The sequence below is a fragment of the Gobio gobio genome, assembly GCF_949357685.1.
Source record: "Gobio gobio genome assembly, chromosome: 17".
NCBI lineage: Eukaryota > Metazoa > Chordata > Actinopteri > Cypriniformes > Gobionidae > Gobio > Gobio gobio.
The window spans coordinates 12,525,404-12,541,973 of record NC_137110.1 but is presented as its reverse complement, the minus strand read 5'-3'; the positions used below and the strand labels follow the sequence as shown (position 1 = coordinate 12,541,973).

Here is a 16,570-nt window from a genome sequence, read left to right as displayed (position 1 = left end):
AAATTTAAACAAAATGGAAACAAAGTGTATTGGTGTTTAATTGCACATGCACAGTTCAGTTAAAACTAAGCTATGTAGAACATAAAATATAATTAGCATTTACAATAAAACACAAATAAAGTACATTTCTTTATTTCTTTTAATTTTCAAAAAAAAAATTGTAATACAAATGTACAGCTATTGGCCGATGATGATGGACATAATACAATTTATTAACTGCAAATAATTTGGCTACACAAAATTGCGGTGAAACACTTGAAACACAAAAATACATGTGTCTTGTTAGCAAATCCATTGACATATAGCAAAAATGCGAAATAACACTTCTGTTAATCAACAAATTGGGCATAAAATATTTTTACTATTTCAAAAGCATAATTCATATATAATATCTGTAATGTGGTGCATATTGACAATATATATGAATAATGAATAACTTGACAGTCAAAACAGATGTGAACAACTGTCCTTAAAGCATAAATAGCACAAGCAGACAGAGAGCAAATAGTTCACACGTGATCAGAAGAAAATCAATACAATAAGACAAACATGAAGAATTAGATGCTAATAAGGCTTGTCGTTGTGTCTGTTAATCTTAGTTACATGCAAGACGTAGTTCTCTGTTCATACCACAACCCAAAAGTTTAATCTGTTGTGATTGTGAATGTTTAGCTGTTTCTTAAATGAATGATTCAGTAACCGTCCTCTGCCTTTTCAGAAAATATGAAAGTCTGTCCTTTAACGATTTGAACGCGTACAAGATAAAGTTAAATTCCTCTTGCATAACTCCACTTCAGAGAGCAAATGTTCCATCAAGGCAAACACAAACATGTCACCTTTTGCTATTATCTCTTATATGAATCTGTTTTGAAACTGAAGTGATAAGACTTTTGTGCAGATCAATACAGAGTAACAAACTATAGTTCACTCCCTCCACATGCAAAGAGACCACCAAAATGATCTTTAAATCTGCATTTTGATACAGCGCAAAAGGTTTTCATAGATGTTATATTGCAAATGCAATCCAGTCTGTTGAAGAGAGCCTATTCACTGGGTGTTCTTCACATCACAGAGAACTTTCAAAGAAAGCTGTGGACATCAAACTTGCTTTTTTCTTCTGATAACTCTGTATTGGAGTCGGATGTCTCACCCATTTCCTCCTTGGATAGTTTGCAACTGCATGTATCTGAGGGTAATGCATGTGTGCACGGTTTTCTTACTGTGGAAAGATGAGATTATATCAGACATTGGAATTTCATTTAAAAAAAAAAGAAATTCATATTACATAAAACAATACATTTTGGGAGGCCTATATAACATTCAGTTATGGAGTGTAGCCTTTGTAGAACATTTTTATTTATTTTTCCAAAAGGTAAGTAGCAGTTTAAGCAAACTTAATACAGAAGACAACTATAAATTAGACAAACATGAAAATGTTACTTACATTTTATGAGCATCTTGTATTTGAACATTTGAAAAGCAATATACATGATAAAAACCAGGCATGTCAACACTGTGACTATTAAACAGGCCACCATGAAAGAATGAGTATACTGGATCCTGTTTTCTGGACCTGGACCTGTAGGCATGGTACCTGGTCTATGTGTTACAACACCTATGGAAAATGTAGAAGAAGTACCAGGGTTGTATATGTTAACTATTTCAAATAGAGCATGAATACAGTATTTTTAAGTTTCCTCCTCAAAATCATTAAAGATTCGTCAATAAATACAATGGTATACTATACAGGGTTCCCACTAATGGAAAACTTAAAATTGTCAGAGAATTTTGAAATTGAGCTTTTAATATTTGCACAATACCATTCAAAAGTTTTGGGGTCAGCAAGAAGGACTTTTATTTGGCAAGAATGCATCAAATTGATCAAAAGTTAGATCAAAAGAAGATTTGTATTTCAAATAAATGCTGCACATTAAATCAGCATTAATAATTATTGAAGGATCATGTGACACTGAAGACTGGAGTAATGATGATGCTTAAAATGACCTTTGCCATCACATGAATAAATTACATTTTAAACTATATTGAAAAACAAAACAGCTATTTGAAATAATAATAATATTTCACAATATTCCTGTTTTGACTGTGTTTTTATTTTTATCAAATAAATGCAGCCTTGATGAGGATAAGAGACTTCTTTCAGAAACATTACACATCTTACTGAAAATTTTGAACGGTAGTGTATATATCTCATAATTACAAATATGGAATATGAATGGAAATTCTTTGGTCAACAGGCATGGGTACCCCATAATGACATATGTGTTTCAGTAGTAAAATGTACAAACCGGAAGGGCGACATATTGCATTGTGGGTCTGGTTTCCAGGGAAGATCTCATCAACGCCATCACACCTGATTGTGAAACTCAGTTATCACCTGATAAACATTCTCAAAGCATTACTATCCATTTTAAGAGCTTTAGAAAATTCAAATATTTACTTTGTAATGGGTTTACACATGCTGTCCTCAGCATCATTGTAAGTGTTTTTTGGACATGGCTCACACAAGTAATTGTATTTAAAATTACCTGCCAAAACACCAGAAAAAAAAGCAGTTGAAGGATTTAAAATAGTATCATGAATCTCTCTGTCCTAATGTCCTCTACACACTATGACCATTAGAAAAAAGCCCCCAGGAAAACCCATAGAAAGGATAAGCTCATGTGTCATTTTGTTTAATTAAATTTTAAAAAAGAAAGGAAAAAAGCTTTACCATATCTCATCAGTTGATGTCCAGGTTTACATCTTTTTTTGGACTCACAAGTTTCACATTTATCATTTAAGCATAAATGATTATGTTTGCAGAAACATCTGTCCTTATTCGAAGCAATGCTTGATGAACATGTCACACACACACTGCTACTGTTGTTCTCTTGGCATGGTTCTTTGGGATATTCACCTGTAAAGGAAGTTTAAAGTAAATTTGAGTGTTTCACATCTTACTTTAAGTTTTAGAACTTTGAAATTATGATATAAGGGACCTTATAAAGTAGAGTATGTGCTAAAAAGCTGTAACTCAAATTGTAGATGCATAATATGTACAGCTGAAAACATCCTTAACACTCTAAATGCAATAATCTTGAACAGAGAATAAATGACAGTGTTTATCCTAGTCTTGAGAATATCATGGTAATCTTACCCGAAGGGCAGGCTTTACAGCATCTTCCTTTAAAGTCATACTCGAGTAGAGTCCAGTCACAGTTTATAGCCAGACTCAAGATCCAGCTGCCACAAACACAGAGCAGCGTAAACCATAGCTTAGCAGTGTCCATTGTTTCACAGCGGTAGATTGAGGATTGCTACCTATTTTCTTTTCTCGCATTTTATAGTCTAGTCTGCCTGTGACGTTGGGTTTCAGCCACAAAGCAGAGGCGTGAGCACATGAGGAAGAGAGAGGCCAAAACCAATGTGCCCAGAACTGAGAACACGCAAAGACATCAAGAAGTGATTGAGTTGACTTTAAATTCCAAGTTGACTTTAAAGAATTGCTTTGGAAAGCATGTGATCTGTGTAATTTTTTTCGGGAAAGAGTGAAGTAAAATGTGTAATTTTATGCACTTTATGGGGGTGGAAGAAATAAATGCCCCTGTAAGTCTTTCATCATTTCCATTTATGATGCTGTTGGTTGAGATGGAAACTATGGCTGGATATGGATATCAAGGACATATTTTAATACATCCACAGTTTCACAGAGCATGCGGTAGTGGGTCATAGTCAATCCAAAAAGGAAAATTCAATATTTACTCATCCTCATGTTGTTTCCAAACTTGAATTGTCTTTATTTGTTCTGTGGAACACAATATAATAATGTATGTTAAAGTAACTTATTTTTGTTCAACTTTCATTGTACACACTTACACGAAACGGTTCTTTATTGGCATCTGTGGTTCCATGAAGAACCTTTAACATCCATGAAACCTTTTGTCATTTGTTAGATCAATAGTTAATATGAATGTTCTTCGTACTGGAAAAAAAAAGGTTCTTTAAAGATCTGTTCACTGAAAGGTTGTTTGGAGAACCCCAAATGGTTCTTCTATGCAAACACTCAGAATATCTTGTGTTTCACAGAAGAAAGATACAATTTTCACCGGGCATAATAGCAATCATGCGGCTCTTATCACATGAGAGAGCCAATAGGGAACATTTACCTATCGTTCTGGTGAAAGGATAACTTTTCCTTTCATATCAGCAAAAGTTACAAGTACACGCCACAGTATAAGCAGTAAGTGGCAGACGAGGTGACACTAGTGGCATCTCTATATTAAGGGTCATTTGGGTCAGGGCCGACCAGATGGTTCTGTTATGCAAAATGCACTGTAAAGCAAGTGGAGAATGTATTTGATTTGTGTGCCTCTGTGATGGGTTTGGCAACTGACTTTTGGCACTTTTTAATTCAGAGACTGCAAAAGGGATGACAAGAAGTGATGGAGAAAGAGAAGAAGAGGGGGATTGATACAGATGTGCACCACATACACCAACCAATTGACCAACTAGGCAACTCCTTCAACAGCAATAATGACATTTCAAAGAATCTCGAAAACCACTATCACCAGTTTTCACAGGCATGTCACAGAAACAATTTATCACTTCTCCACCACCTTCAGAAATGCTCTGCTATGGGTAATAAAAACAGTCACCCGTGTTATCGAGATAATCTAGACTGCGTGTAACAGGAAGGACCACAGCATCAGAAAAGATATTCCGTTGATATGATAACCGCTGTACCAGCCTGAGCAAAAAATAAACAGTTATTTTACTGTCATTTGTAAGATTACTTGAAGGGAATGTGAAATACCATTTACAACCCATTTTACTACGATAATGTGATGTTTTTCCATGTAAAAAAGATATTAATGAGAGCACATGGATTCAGTGGGATCATGAAAAATGGGTTCTTTTACACTGCGTTGGCTGCTGACACTATGGGGACATGCCCTTGCAGAACCTGGTGTCTGAGGCACGTGCACAAACACACCATTAAATGGCTGACGCAGTGCAATGACAAGATGCTGCGACGCGTCTGACTCCATAACCTGCCCAAAAACAAACAGTGCACAATTTTAAGAACATTTTATAATCTAAATTAATAATATTCATTATCTTTAGGAATAAAGTTGTGTTTTGAGCAAGACACCAGGCGTTTCAAAGACAGACGCCACACTCGTTTAGGTGACTCACATTGCATCCCTGTATGTGGTTTTGTATTAAATAAAATAATTTAAAGCACATGAATGATAAATTAAAACACACAAACCTGAATTTCACAGAAGAAATGCACCAATTCTGCTACGCTGAGAAGAAGGAACTGCTCTGGAGACTGAAGAGATTTCAAACAGCCCGCGCTTACTCAACCGCCGAGTCGTCGTCACGTCAGGGGGTGGGGGAGAGGTGCATTGTTTTATTTGAGTACAATTAGTCTATTATTTTGGTATGTTCGACTCAAACCATCAAGTAAATGATATTCAGAGATTTTATTAAGTTAATAAAGTTAATTATTACTGTGATATTTACTAAGTCACTGAATTATTTTTTAGAGTGAGGAAGCCACTTGTTTGTGTGTGAAGAGAGCAGTGTGTGTAAAAGGAAGAATAGAAGGTAAGCAGAATATGGCAAGCAGACATTGAGGAAACTCCACTCCCAGCCACTTATCCCTGAGTTTGCTGAGGCTGGGCGAGTAGGTTTGGATGCCTCAGGTGGAAAGGAATTTAGCGAATTACCTTTCCCCAGGGACATCCTCATTGCTGAAGGCTCTTGTTTTGCCCTCTAAATCATGTCAGACAACATCGAAGTTGGTGGGCAGAGCATGCGGTGGCTGGGCAGACTGGTGGAGCTTTGCCCATATGGCAGTACTGCAAGCTTACCAGGCAGATCTGCTCAAAGACCCGAATCAAGGGGAGGGCTTATCCCCTGAGGCAGTCTCTGAACTGTGTATAGCCACAGATCTAGGCAGGCAGCTCTAGAGGGCCAGTTAATGGCTATGGAGAGGCATCCGTAGCTTAATTTGTCAGAGATCAAGCAGTCAGATAAAGCTGTTCTCCCTGACGTCCCCGTCTCGCCCTCTGGACTGTTTGGCACTGCCATTGAGATGGTGGTGGACAGGTTTAAAGAGGCAAGAACCTAGTCGGACGCCTTTTGGAAGTATATCCCTTGGTGGGTTCAGGGCCCTACCAAATTTCTCTACGCCCTTTCCTGGAACAAGTTCCTGGAGAGAAAAGCAGAAGGCGAGTGTGGCTGCCCAAACTCCCCCTCCGAGGAGTGGGGCACAAAGGCATCACAATAGGAGAAATCTGCTGGCTGCGGCCCAAACTCTCACCCCCCTTTTCATTCCTTTAAGCTTCTACTAAATCGTCTGTTACCTTTTTAGGAACGAGTGACTAAAGCGAGCTCTCCTTCTGAAAAACTGTGAGCGAAGCGAAACCGTAATACAGAAGAAGCCACACACAGATCTGGTTGCTATAAACCAAAATTGTGCCTCAGATACTTGCATCATTTATCTTGAGTTATGACAACTTTGAGTGAATTTATGTTCAACCAACAAGCTACATTGAGTTAGAGGAACTTAATTATTTGTAGCATAAACACAAATTTTTAAGTTGATTACTAAAAAAAATTATTTGGAATGACATATACCAATAAATTGTACATAACAAAACAACACTTGTAAAAACTATCGTGATTTTAACGGTAAAAGACTGTTAAAATGCTACAGTGAAAAACAGTTAATTGGTTAACAGAAAGTTTTCGTACTATATTGGGTGAATAACTGTAATAGATCTAACCTTACATTTAATGTAATTTTACAGTAAAATACCATTAAATTGAGTTTTTGGAAGTGAAAAAGAACAAGTATTGTGTAATTTACAGTGAAAAAACGTAAACTGACATTCCCAGAATTCCCTGCTTGACAATTCACATTTGATGTATTTTTGTTAAAATAACTATGTTGTTTCTTAGCTCTTCTTAGTTTTTTTAATCAGTTATGTGAAATCAAAGGTACATAACAGATATTATTTCAATAGATTGGTAATTTAACGTTCTGTTAATTAAATATGTTTTTTTTTACTGTAAATTTCTGGCGACCACAGCTGCCAGTTTTTTTTTTATTAGACGGTTTGAACAGTAAAATTTACTGAACTAATTGAATTGCATAAACTAAGTGCTGTCCCGTAAAATGTTGCTACCATATTCTTTACGGTAAAGTTCTGGCAACCACTGCTGCCGTTTTTTTACCGTAAATTTTACGGGGATTTTTTTTACACGGAAGGTTTGATTTCATATCTGACAATCTGTCCAACTGACTAACAAATGTACATTTTTACCTGGTGGGTTTGTCACTTTAACTTACTTTTTAAAGTCCAACTAGATGCTTTAAACTAACATACAGACAAGTATCTTACTATTTTGTATACCGCATCCGTGTATGTCTCTAGCGTTATAAAGGTTATCTTTTCTGGGTTCTCTGCAGCCATGATAATTAGCCTATTACATATGGAATTATGTTATATTCTTTACTTTAACTTGCCTGAATTACCTGAATTAAAAGTATATTAATAAGTACATTTATTTTTAACAAATAGTACTGGTACAAACATAGTTGCTAACTGAAAGCTAATGGATGCTTGAATGTTTCTCTTTGCTTGTATATGAGAGAGAATAGGCTGAATCGTGCACAGATTTGCATGTCAGCTATGACCTTTAATAAAAGACGCACATGAACCCACAAACATCACACAAACTCACACCCGCTCACACCTCACATCACTGTACTGACAACGCTAAATGCACCTATCTTTTGCTAAGTCATGAACATTGTTATAGTTTGCATCTGTATCTGAACTCATGTGACTGTAATTGTTTTAATAAGACTTCTGGGGAAAATCCTGAAATTTCAAGACCTTACAAGTGATCAGTCACAAGTGAGTGACACATGAAATTGTTTTCATGATTTGTTATCACAACTTTATCATTTGACAAATCAACTTAGATAATTAATGTGGTTCAGATAACAATATTTTGAGTTTCTATTTATTAAGTCAATTGCCTTTTTAAGTTAAATCAACAATATTTTTTTTTACAGTGCAGTAAGTTTTTTTATTTATGCACTTACCAGCTGATAAGCAGCAAATGAGGCTAAGGGATGAAATGAAAAAATCGAACTGATATTTAAGTGATATTTTATTGAATGTCAATGATCGTTAAAGTTATTGCGTAAAAAAAAAAAAAAAAATTCAGAAGATGATGTCATAAGAAAGGTGGTCTGTGACAGACGTCTTGCAAGTGTCATTTGCACGTCTGGGTGGTTTCATTTCGAGCCTCCCCTTCTCTCTTACGCAAAGGGTATACCAGACGAAGCTGCAGCTGACAGAAGTGGTCTAAGTGAAATGTCAAAGCATGACTGAGGTTAAACGTCACGTAAGCACATCACGTTCACACGGGTTTTTTTCTCAGTTGTGAGTATGCTAATAAAATTGATGAGCACATGTACGTCACAATAAATAACAGTTCATGTTACATACAAGCAGCTCAACACAAAAAACTAATGCAAGCAGTTCATTAAAGCATGAAAAACATGTACTGAATATGTATTTATTGTGTTGAGCTGTTTGTTTAAAATACACAAAACATCTGCAAGCATTAATATACAAAATTAATTCATTAATACAACACTAATTATACAATTATTAAATAAAAAATATTATTTATAAAAATGTATTTGCATTGTAATGCATATTTGTAAAGGAGAACATGCATTTTACAGAGATGTATATCCAGTATATATTTAGTTTAAAATATTGATTATTTGTTTTTCCATTAAGACTAGACCAATCACACATTTTGTGAAATAGACCAACAAAAACAAAAAACAAATATTTTTTGCACTGTATGGAAAAGTCATATTGCTGAATTTTGTTTGAAATGTTACTTCCATGTACTTCCACTTCAACATTTAAACACGTTCTGATTAAAAAAAATCTGCAAAAGTTCACTTTATAGACACTTTAAAGGCAATTCTATAGAATGAGTAAGTTCTTGTTTGCAGCTTTAAGGTTTAGATTTAAAGGCACCAGCAAATTCAAAATGATTGACTGCAGGTTAAAATGATTACTTTGCAAAGGCCTACTCTCTGTTACAAGAATTCAACTGAGAATGTGAGGGAAACTCTGATCTTACGACAGTGAGTCTCTTGACAAGAAGGCAAGGGATGTGGTTCATTCTCTTGAACAACAGATGAAGTAAGGAAATGAACAAGTTCCAAGATTACCAAGCTCTCAGACCACTATGCAACAAGATTGCATCAAAAATGCACTGTTCTTCATGCAAGCATGGCAGAGCAGTTATCTGGGCAGATTAGAGCTGCACAGCTTGTTCTTGGAACCTGCAGCAGTCTCCCACCTGGGGTAGGGCGATAGCTGGCATCAGGATGAGACTGGCACTTGCAGCTTTTATTTAGAACTGGGCCGATCTAAACTGAGGTTGGGCCCACTCCTTACCGTGAAAAGTAAGGTGAGCGTGTTTTTCTACAGCCAGAGAAGCCTGCTGTTTGACTCCCTTATAAAATAGTTTAGAAACAGAGCTGGACAGATGTTTGAGATGACTGAATAACAGTTGTTAGACTCTCTTCCAGACTCTTCTTCCTCCAGGTTTGGCCTTATTGTTAGACGTCGGTCATGGGCTTAGCTAAAGCTTTATCTATGTGGAAAGCAGGACGAGGCCGGTGGCGAGAGTGTTAATGAGTATCACCTGTGTGCTTCAAGTTAGCATAAAAGGAGGAGCGACAGTGACGGATGAGAAAGGACCAGGCCTGTATTTTATGTTGTGTTTTATTATGTTTGTTTTATGTTTGTTTAATTTATGAGATTAAAGTGTGTTAAACGTTCGCCGGTTCCCTCCTCCTTTTTCCCTGAAAAAACTATCCTTGCTACATTGGTGCCGAAGCGCATATATGAATGCAGTTTATATGCACATATATGATAATATATATGCTGCATATATGCGTATATATGCCACATATAGGCAAAATGGAGGTGCATATATGTGCATATACAGGCCATATAGGTCTCCTGTATTGCTTCTTTATATCTACATATAAGCCCTATACATACAAGATATGTCTCCTATAGCTCATGGCAGGATCTGGTCATTTTGTAGCTCATATCTCACTTTGGCAACTGTCACATGATGCCTAGCTCATATTTTCTATTATCAAGGCAAGAACTAAGAACTAACTTTAAAAAAAATTATGCAAGAACTTATGTATGTGCGAACACGTGAAATTGGTATCACATGTAATTGGCATGTTATGGAATTTAACCAAGGGAAATAAGTGAGAGGAGATGGAAAGCTATGATGTCTACACGTTTTCCTGAAACATTTACAAGGTCAATTCTTTCTTGTATGAAGATAGTGGAAAAGAAGGAAATGTATAACAAAATGGTATGTCTTTTTTTATTTTGTCAATCAAGCCTTTTTTCCAATTTCAAGTCACTTCCAGATTCACATTACAGCTCATACACATCCACACATTCACCGTTACATCCACCAAATGCAATGCAAAATGCAATGTTTTGCAATGTACTGTCTTAATGCAGTTTCTAGATGAATATGGCTGAATTGTCATTACAGTCTAAATGTAGCAACAAACCCCCCCCAAAAAGTACATATAACATACATTCAAGTAATCATCATCATCATCATCCCACATCTGAGCATTTCACTGTGGTTAATGAATTTGAAGACAGGTTTTGGTAACACACATATAGGTGAACATATAGGTGCATATATGCACACATATATATGTGCATATATGTACCTATATAGGTATATGTATGCACAAATATATGTACACATATATGTACACATACGTGCATATATGTACATATAATATAGGAAAACGGCCAATTTTATATATGTCACATATATTAAAAACCTATATCTTAACCTATATTAAAACATATATGTTTATATAGGTTATTTCCATGTGGGAAGCCTGGGAGGAAGGAGAAACATGCTATCAAAGAGCCCTCACTGCTGTGGGGAATCCACGGTGCCATAGAGCATGGTTGAGCAGAGTCTGCCGCCATAGACGCTCGAGGCAGTGGGCTGGAGTAACTTGCCACGGGCACCGCCTGGCGTCTGGAGGGGTGGCCGAGAAGGAGCAGAGGAGTTGCTGCTGTCCGCCATGATGGGGAGGAGCAGGGAACGGGGAACTCCAGAGGAGCCGTCGCCGTCCACCAGGCAGTGGAGGAGTCAGAGGGCCATCCAGCACCACTGCCAGGCATCGCGGAGGAGTTCATCCAGGAGGGGGGCGTGAGATGGTTAGAGCACAGTCTCGAGGGTAGTCTCGAGCAGTACCAGAGAGCAGAGGCCGAGAGCCGTGGGAACAGAACGAGGAGTGTCTCTCACGGAGGAGAGCCGGGAGCATAAAAGGAGGAGTGAGGACGAAAGAGGACCAGGCCTGGGACATTTATTTTGTGTTTTTATTATGGTTTTATTGCACAGTTGTCCGTGAGGGGCTGCCACTTTACTTTCGCTTTGTGCTTGTTTATTTTGATGATTAAAGCTTGTGACCGTCTCCTTCTTCTCTGAACTACTTACTTTGTTACAGCCATGTTATAGAATGAGTGTAAGTTCTTGTTTGCAGCTTTAAGGTTTAGATTTAAAGGGACCATGCAAATGATTCTCTAAACGCATCATTACAGCTCATTTTCGAATGCATTCAAATGATTAGTTGGCGTCATTAGTTTGCAACGGCCTACTCTCTGTTATAAGAATTTAACTGTAGAACGTGAGGGAATCTCTGATCTTATGACAGTGAGGCTCTTTGACAAGAAGGCAATGGATGTGGTTAATTCTCTTGAACAACAGATGAAGTAAGGAAATGAACAAGTTCCAAGATTACCAAGCTCTCAGACCACTATGCAACAAGATTGCATCACAAGTGCACTGTTCTTCATGCAAGCATGGCAGAGCAGTTATCTGGGCAGATCAGATGATTAAAAAAATAAAAACAAACAGCTCAGGCGTATAGCCAAAATCAGGAAGTAGTGAAATTTTGGTCTGCACAGCTTGTTCTTGACATCTGCAGCCGTACAGCCCTGCAGATGGTGCAGCTACTTCAAATAGAGAGGAAATGAATATCAGACACATAGCTACTTTAGCAACATAGCAACAACATAAGAACAATTATTTTCTAGTATTTCAAAGGATTTCTAATCTAACAATAGAGCTCCATTCTTTCTGTGATTCATCTTGCAGTGAGCTGCACAGCCTGTCGGGGAATTGTATGGTTAACAAATCTGACTTCTCGTTTCAGATCCTTTTACTTTTACATGTGCAGGGGTGGTCGCACTCTGACGCCAAATGAGACATCACTTTTATGTGGTATGAGTAATAGCAAGAAAATAAAAATTGAAAACACTTCTAGAAATGACCTCAGCGAGCATCATATTACAGAAAAAACATTTATCATAAAAAAAATTACCTTCAGTATACATCTCATCGGCATACTGTATTTGTTCAAAGAATATTATTGTAGAAGTTGGTAAAGACGCTTATCTAACCGAACTCTGATTGTCTTTTCCTTTAACTCAAAACCAAATACACAGACGCAAGGTTTAGAATTAAACTGTTAACAGCCCTCAGTGTAAAGCACCTGCTTGTGGTTTCATAAGTGGAAGGAGCATAACGGCATTTAGCTTCAAGCGCAGGAACGTGAGTGCTTGTGTGCGTGGATGGAAACTTTCTACCGAAAACTGTCGCCTCCCCAGAACCTCAATGTGTTTTGCGTTTTCTAAAGACAGACGCAGGGAACATTGTCGACTATCATAAGAAACATATGTAGGAGGGGACAACACCATCTCTGACGTTGCTAGGGCACTTGAAATACAAAAATCCATATGATGATTTTAAACATTAGTCCTAGTTTTAATTAAATCGATAAAATAGGGAACAGTTTGAGACCAGAGGAATGACACTGCAGGCAAAGTTGTTTTCTTTCTTTCAGATATTTATACTTGAGAGTATCAACAATCTTTTTAGATTTAGTCCTCCATTTCAAATTGTACATAAGACACCATATAATTGGACACATTGCACTGAATGACAACAAGAAATCAAATGAAATATAATAATACTGCCTACAAAAAGTCACTTGTGTATCCCATTTATTTCCATTTCACAGAAACAACATCAAACCTTTATAATAAGGTACACATACACACAAAATGAAATAAATAAAGGAAAGATTCTCAGAAGTTGTCCTTAGCCCACCTAAATATGGGAAATTCAGCTAATCGTCATATTTTTCTCAGGAATGCATGAGTCACTACAGTCTGTGGTAGCAACTGTGGCGACATAGAAATGACTCTATAAGCATCCAACGCCATCGACTGGAGTTCATGTTCAGGCGTTGTGAAATTTGCCATTCAAATTCACCAATCAGCAGATTTCAAAGTAGATATCCGAGTAATGAATTGAAATCAATTCACGACTTAAATCAAATTAGCCATCTGAATTCAAATGGATGAGCATTTACACTACAAGTGCAATGTGATCGAAATTGACTTCGAACACTTTCCATGTGGGTGAATGTCACTTTTGTTTTGGACCCCAAATACATCCGTATTTAACATTGTCCCATTTCAAACCAGTTGCCTGAAACGGGTGTAAACGGTCCTAAACAGCCCCTAAAATAAGGTAGTTTTCTGATTGACTGTATTTACATCATTCTCTCAACATCTACGGAGTTCATTAAAAATATAAACAACAATGATATTAATTATAAAAATTTAAAAAAAATCTAAAATGTAAGACAATTACAACCAAGCACTGATTATTTTGTTTTTAGTGGTGTTATACACTACACTTTATTTTAAGGTACCCTTGTTACAATGTAATCATACTGAGAGTAATATTAATTAACATGTACTCACTATAAGAATTATGCATATTAACTTGTAATATGTGTAACAGGGACTGTAAAATAAAGTGTTACATTAAGTGGACATTAACAGCAATTTAACTAGTTATACAACAACTATTGCTTGCATACAAAATATTCCACAACAAAAAACACTGAGGCCATTGAAAACTGCGTTAGACAAGTAAGGACATGCACTTGTCCCCAGATTCTTCAACAGGCTTTCTGCATATGCTCTCTAAAGAGAATAAATGTAAGAAAGATGAATAAAGAGTAGCCACACACACACACACACGGTCATATCGTCAACTAGGGGTACTTCACCTTTTCGAGGATCCACTTTCTTGTGGTAATGAATGCAGTAGGTGACTTTACACTTGTGGTACAGGAGTCCAGACAGAAGAAGAATACCAATGAAAAGCATGACCAGCCCTAGAATGAAATATTAATTCATGCTTAGCAAGAAAGATACAAAATTGTAATTGATTAATAAATCTGGAAGCAATGAAGAAAGAGTACATATGCTGTAGAAGGGTTCTTTGGCAGGAGGGGAGGTCGTAGTTCTTGAAGGGGCTGTAGAAGAGATGGTGGTTGTCTGTGTCAGTGAGGTAATATATGCAGTGGGAGCTCCGGCCGTCTGATTTGGTGCATTTTTGCAGACAGCGTCAGAAGTGCTGGTGCCTTGGATCTCAATCTCACCGTTACATCTAGAGATGAAAAAAATGTTTGCAATTCTCTTCACATGACATAAAAAAACAATTATAAAAGAATTGTTCAGTCAAAAGTGAAAATTCTGTCATTTACTCATGCGGATGTCATTACAAACCTGTACGACTACCTTTCTACTTTAAAACACAAAGACGATATTTTGATGAATAGCATTAAAATAAACATTCTTCAAAATATCTTCTTTTATGTTCCATAGAGGTGTGGAATGACGTGAGGGTCGGTAAATGATGACAGTATTTTCACTTTTGGGTGTTTAACTGCTGAATCATACACAAGAGGGCGCTGGATTATACATTGAAATGAAGCTGTTGAGATGATTAATATGCATTAGGGTCATCACTGAAATTCATTCAACTTTTTTTTTTACTGGGGCTTTCGTTAGCTTTCCCTAACACCACCTTCGCATCTCTGAGCTCGGGACATCATTATTGGTTGTCTCCCCTTGACAACAGCCCTGGGTATATACTTTGAATTGGCTATCAAACTGTATATATTTTGACATGAATTTTTTTTTGCTGTTTGTCAAAACTTACTCTCTCCATTTTTGACAAGTTGAGTCATCTTTGTCTGAGAAGTAGCCAGATCTACATTCACTGCAAGTCTCTCCTAGAAGAGAAACATAGTCCAAGTTTCATAAGATTCACTTTAGTCATTTTTGATGTGATTCAGTAAGGTAGGATTTAATGTGTACCTGTTTTATCCACTCCACAACCTTTTTTACATACGCAAATCTCTTCTTTTTGCTGATCAAGGGGTGTAAAACCTTTCTTACATTTGCAGCGAGTGTTTGTTGTAGATGTGCATTTATCGACTTCCTTACTACCTGAGTGGAGGAAGAATACATGTTGAAAAACTAAATATCAGACTAAAATGGCTGACTTTGCCTTCCTTTGCACACATTCAATAATGTTAGTTTACAGTATCTTATAGCATTACACATTATACAGTAACATTCTTAGTGACTGAATATAGATGCCTGAAAAAGTAGACTGTGGCACTTACCTTTTTCACATTTACTGCAGTATTTACAGTGAATGTTTTCTCCACTTTTAGGGTTGTACTGATTTTCTTGACAGTCCACACAATTTTTTGACTCGTAATCGAGCCTCTTACCTACGGTTAACATACATCATTTATGAGGTGTTGCATGTTACGAATATCCATAAATCTCAGTATTTAACCATAATCATACATACCTGCTGGACAAACTTTCGAAGCACTTGCATTTTGATGAAGTAAAAGCAAACACAAGAGAGTTGAGAGGACTTTCATGTTGAAGAACATGACAGCAGTAACACTGTACTAAAGTATTGGAACTGTGTGTAACCCTCAAAAAAGAGGAAATGGAGACTGAAACCTCAAACAAGGTGACATTTACCCCAACCTTGTACAGGCTACACCCCCTCTGGAAACGTGTGGGTTTATTGAGTCAAAATCCCTACGTTAAAGGCCACTTTATATGGAAATATATATTTAAAAAATAGCCATTAACTACATCTGTTGAATTTGATCACTCTGATTGGTGCATGTCAAGTGGTTACAGAATAAAACCGGACACATAAACATGCTCTAAATTAAAACTAAAAACTAAAAGCAGCTTGTGAAAAATTGCCATTGCTTACTATACATTTATTGCAGTTTTACCATCCTTTTAATTATCAATTTCTAACATATACCACATACAACTGCATACAACTGCAAAAAAGAATTTTTGTACTTCTCTCTGAAATCTCTGGAATGTTCGCAACTGGATTTTTCTCTGAAACAGAATAGGAAATGAAATCTACTGTAAATACTTTCCGAATTCATGTTGCTTATCTATGTCATATGTGCTGCATTAATAAAATGTTATGTTCTCAAGATAGATCAATTTTAATTATCATCTCTTTGGACAGCCGTATTGAG

At 36.7% G+C, this 16,570-nt stretch overlaps 2 protein-coding genes across 2 annotated transcripts; both read right to left on the bottom strand.

Moving 5' to 3' along the window:
• Nucleotides 1–117: 117 nt before the first annotated feature.
• LOC307140720 (tumor necrosis factor receptor superfamily member 4-like) lies at nucleotides 118–3,310 on the bottom strand. Its single transcript, XM_079840394.1, has 6 exons — nucleotides 3,158–3,310; nucleotides 2,732–2,917; nucleotides 2,459–2,546; nucleotides 2,307–2,371; nucleotides 1,445–1,615; nucleotides 118–1,219 (listed from the first exon to the last, which is right to left on the bottom strand). The coding sequence occupies exons 1-6, from the start codon at nucleotides 3,288–3,290 to the stop codon at nucleotides 1,080–1,082; spliced, it is 783 nt and encodes a 260-aa protein (XP_079696520.1). The 5' UTR covers nucleotides 3,291–3,310; the 3' UTR covers nucleotides 118–1,079.
• Nucleotides 3,311–13,018: 9,708 nt separating this feature from the next.
• On the bottom strand, nucleotides 13,019–16,191 carry LOC307141420 (uncharacterized protein). Its single transcript, XM_079841613.1, has 7 exons — nucleotides 15,862–16,191; nucleotides 15,668–15,778; nucleotides 15,357–15,488; nucleotides 15,199–15,271; nucleotides 14,456–14,643; nucleotides 14,261–14,368; nucleotides 13,019–14,174 (listed from the first exon to the last, which is right to left on the bottom strand). The coding sequence occupies exons 1-7, from the start codon at nucleotides 15,947–15,949 to the stop codon at nucleotides 14,113–14,115; spliced, it is 762 nt and encodes a 253-aa protein (XP_079697739.1). The 5' UTR covers nucleotides 15,950–16,191; the 3' UTR covers nucleotides 13,019–14,112.
• Between the last annotated feature and the right edge of the window lie 379 nt (nucleotides 16,192–16,570).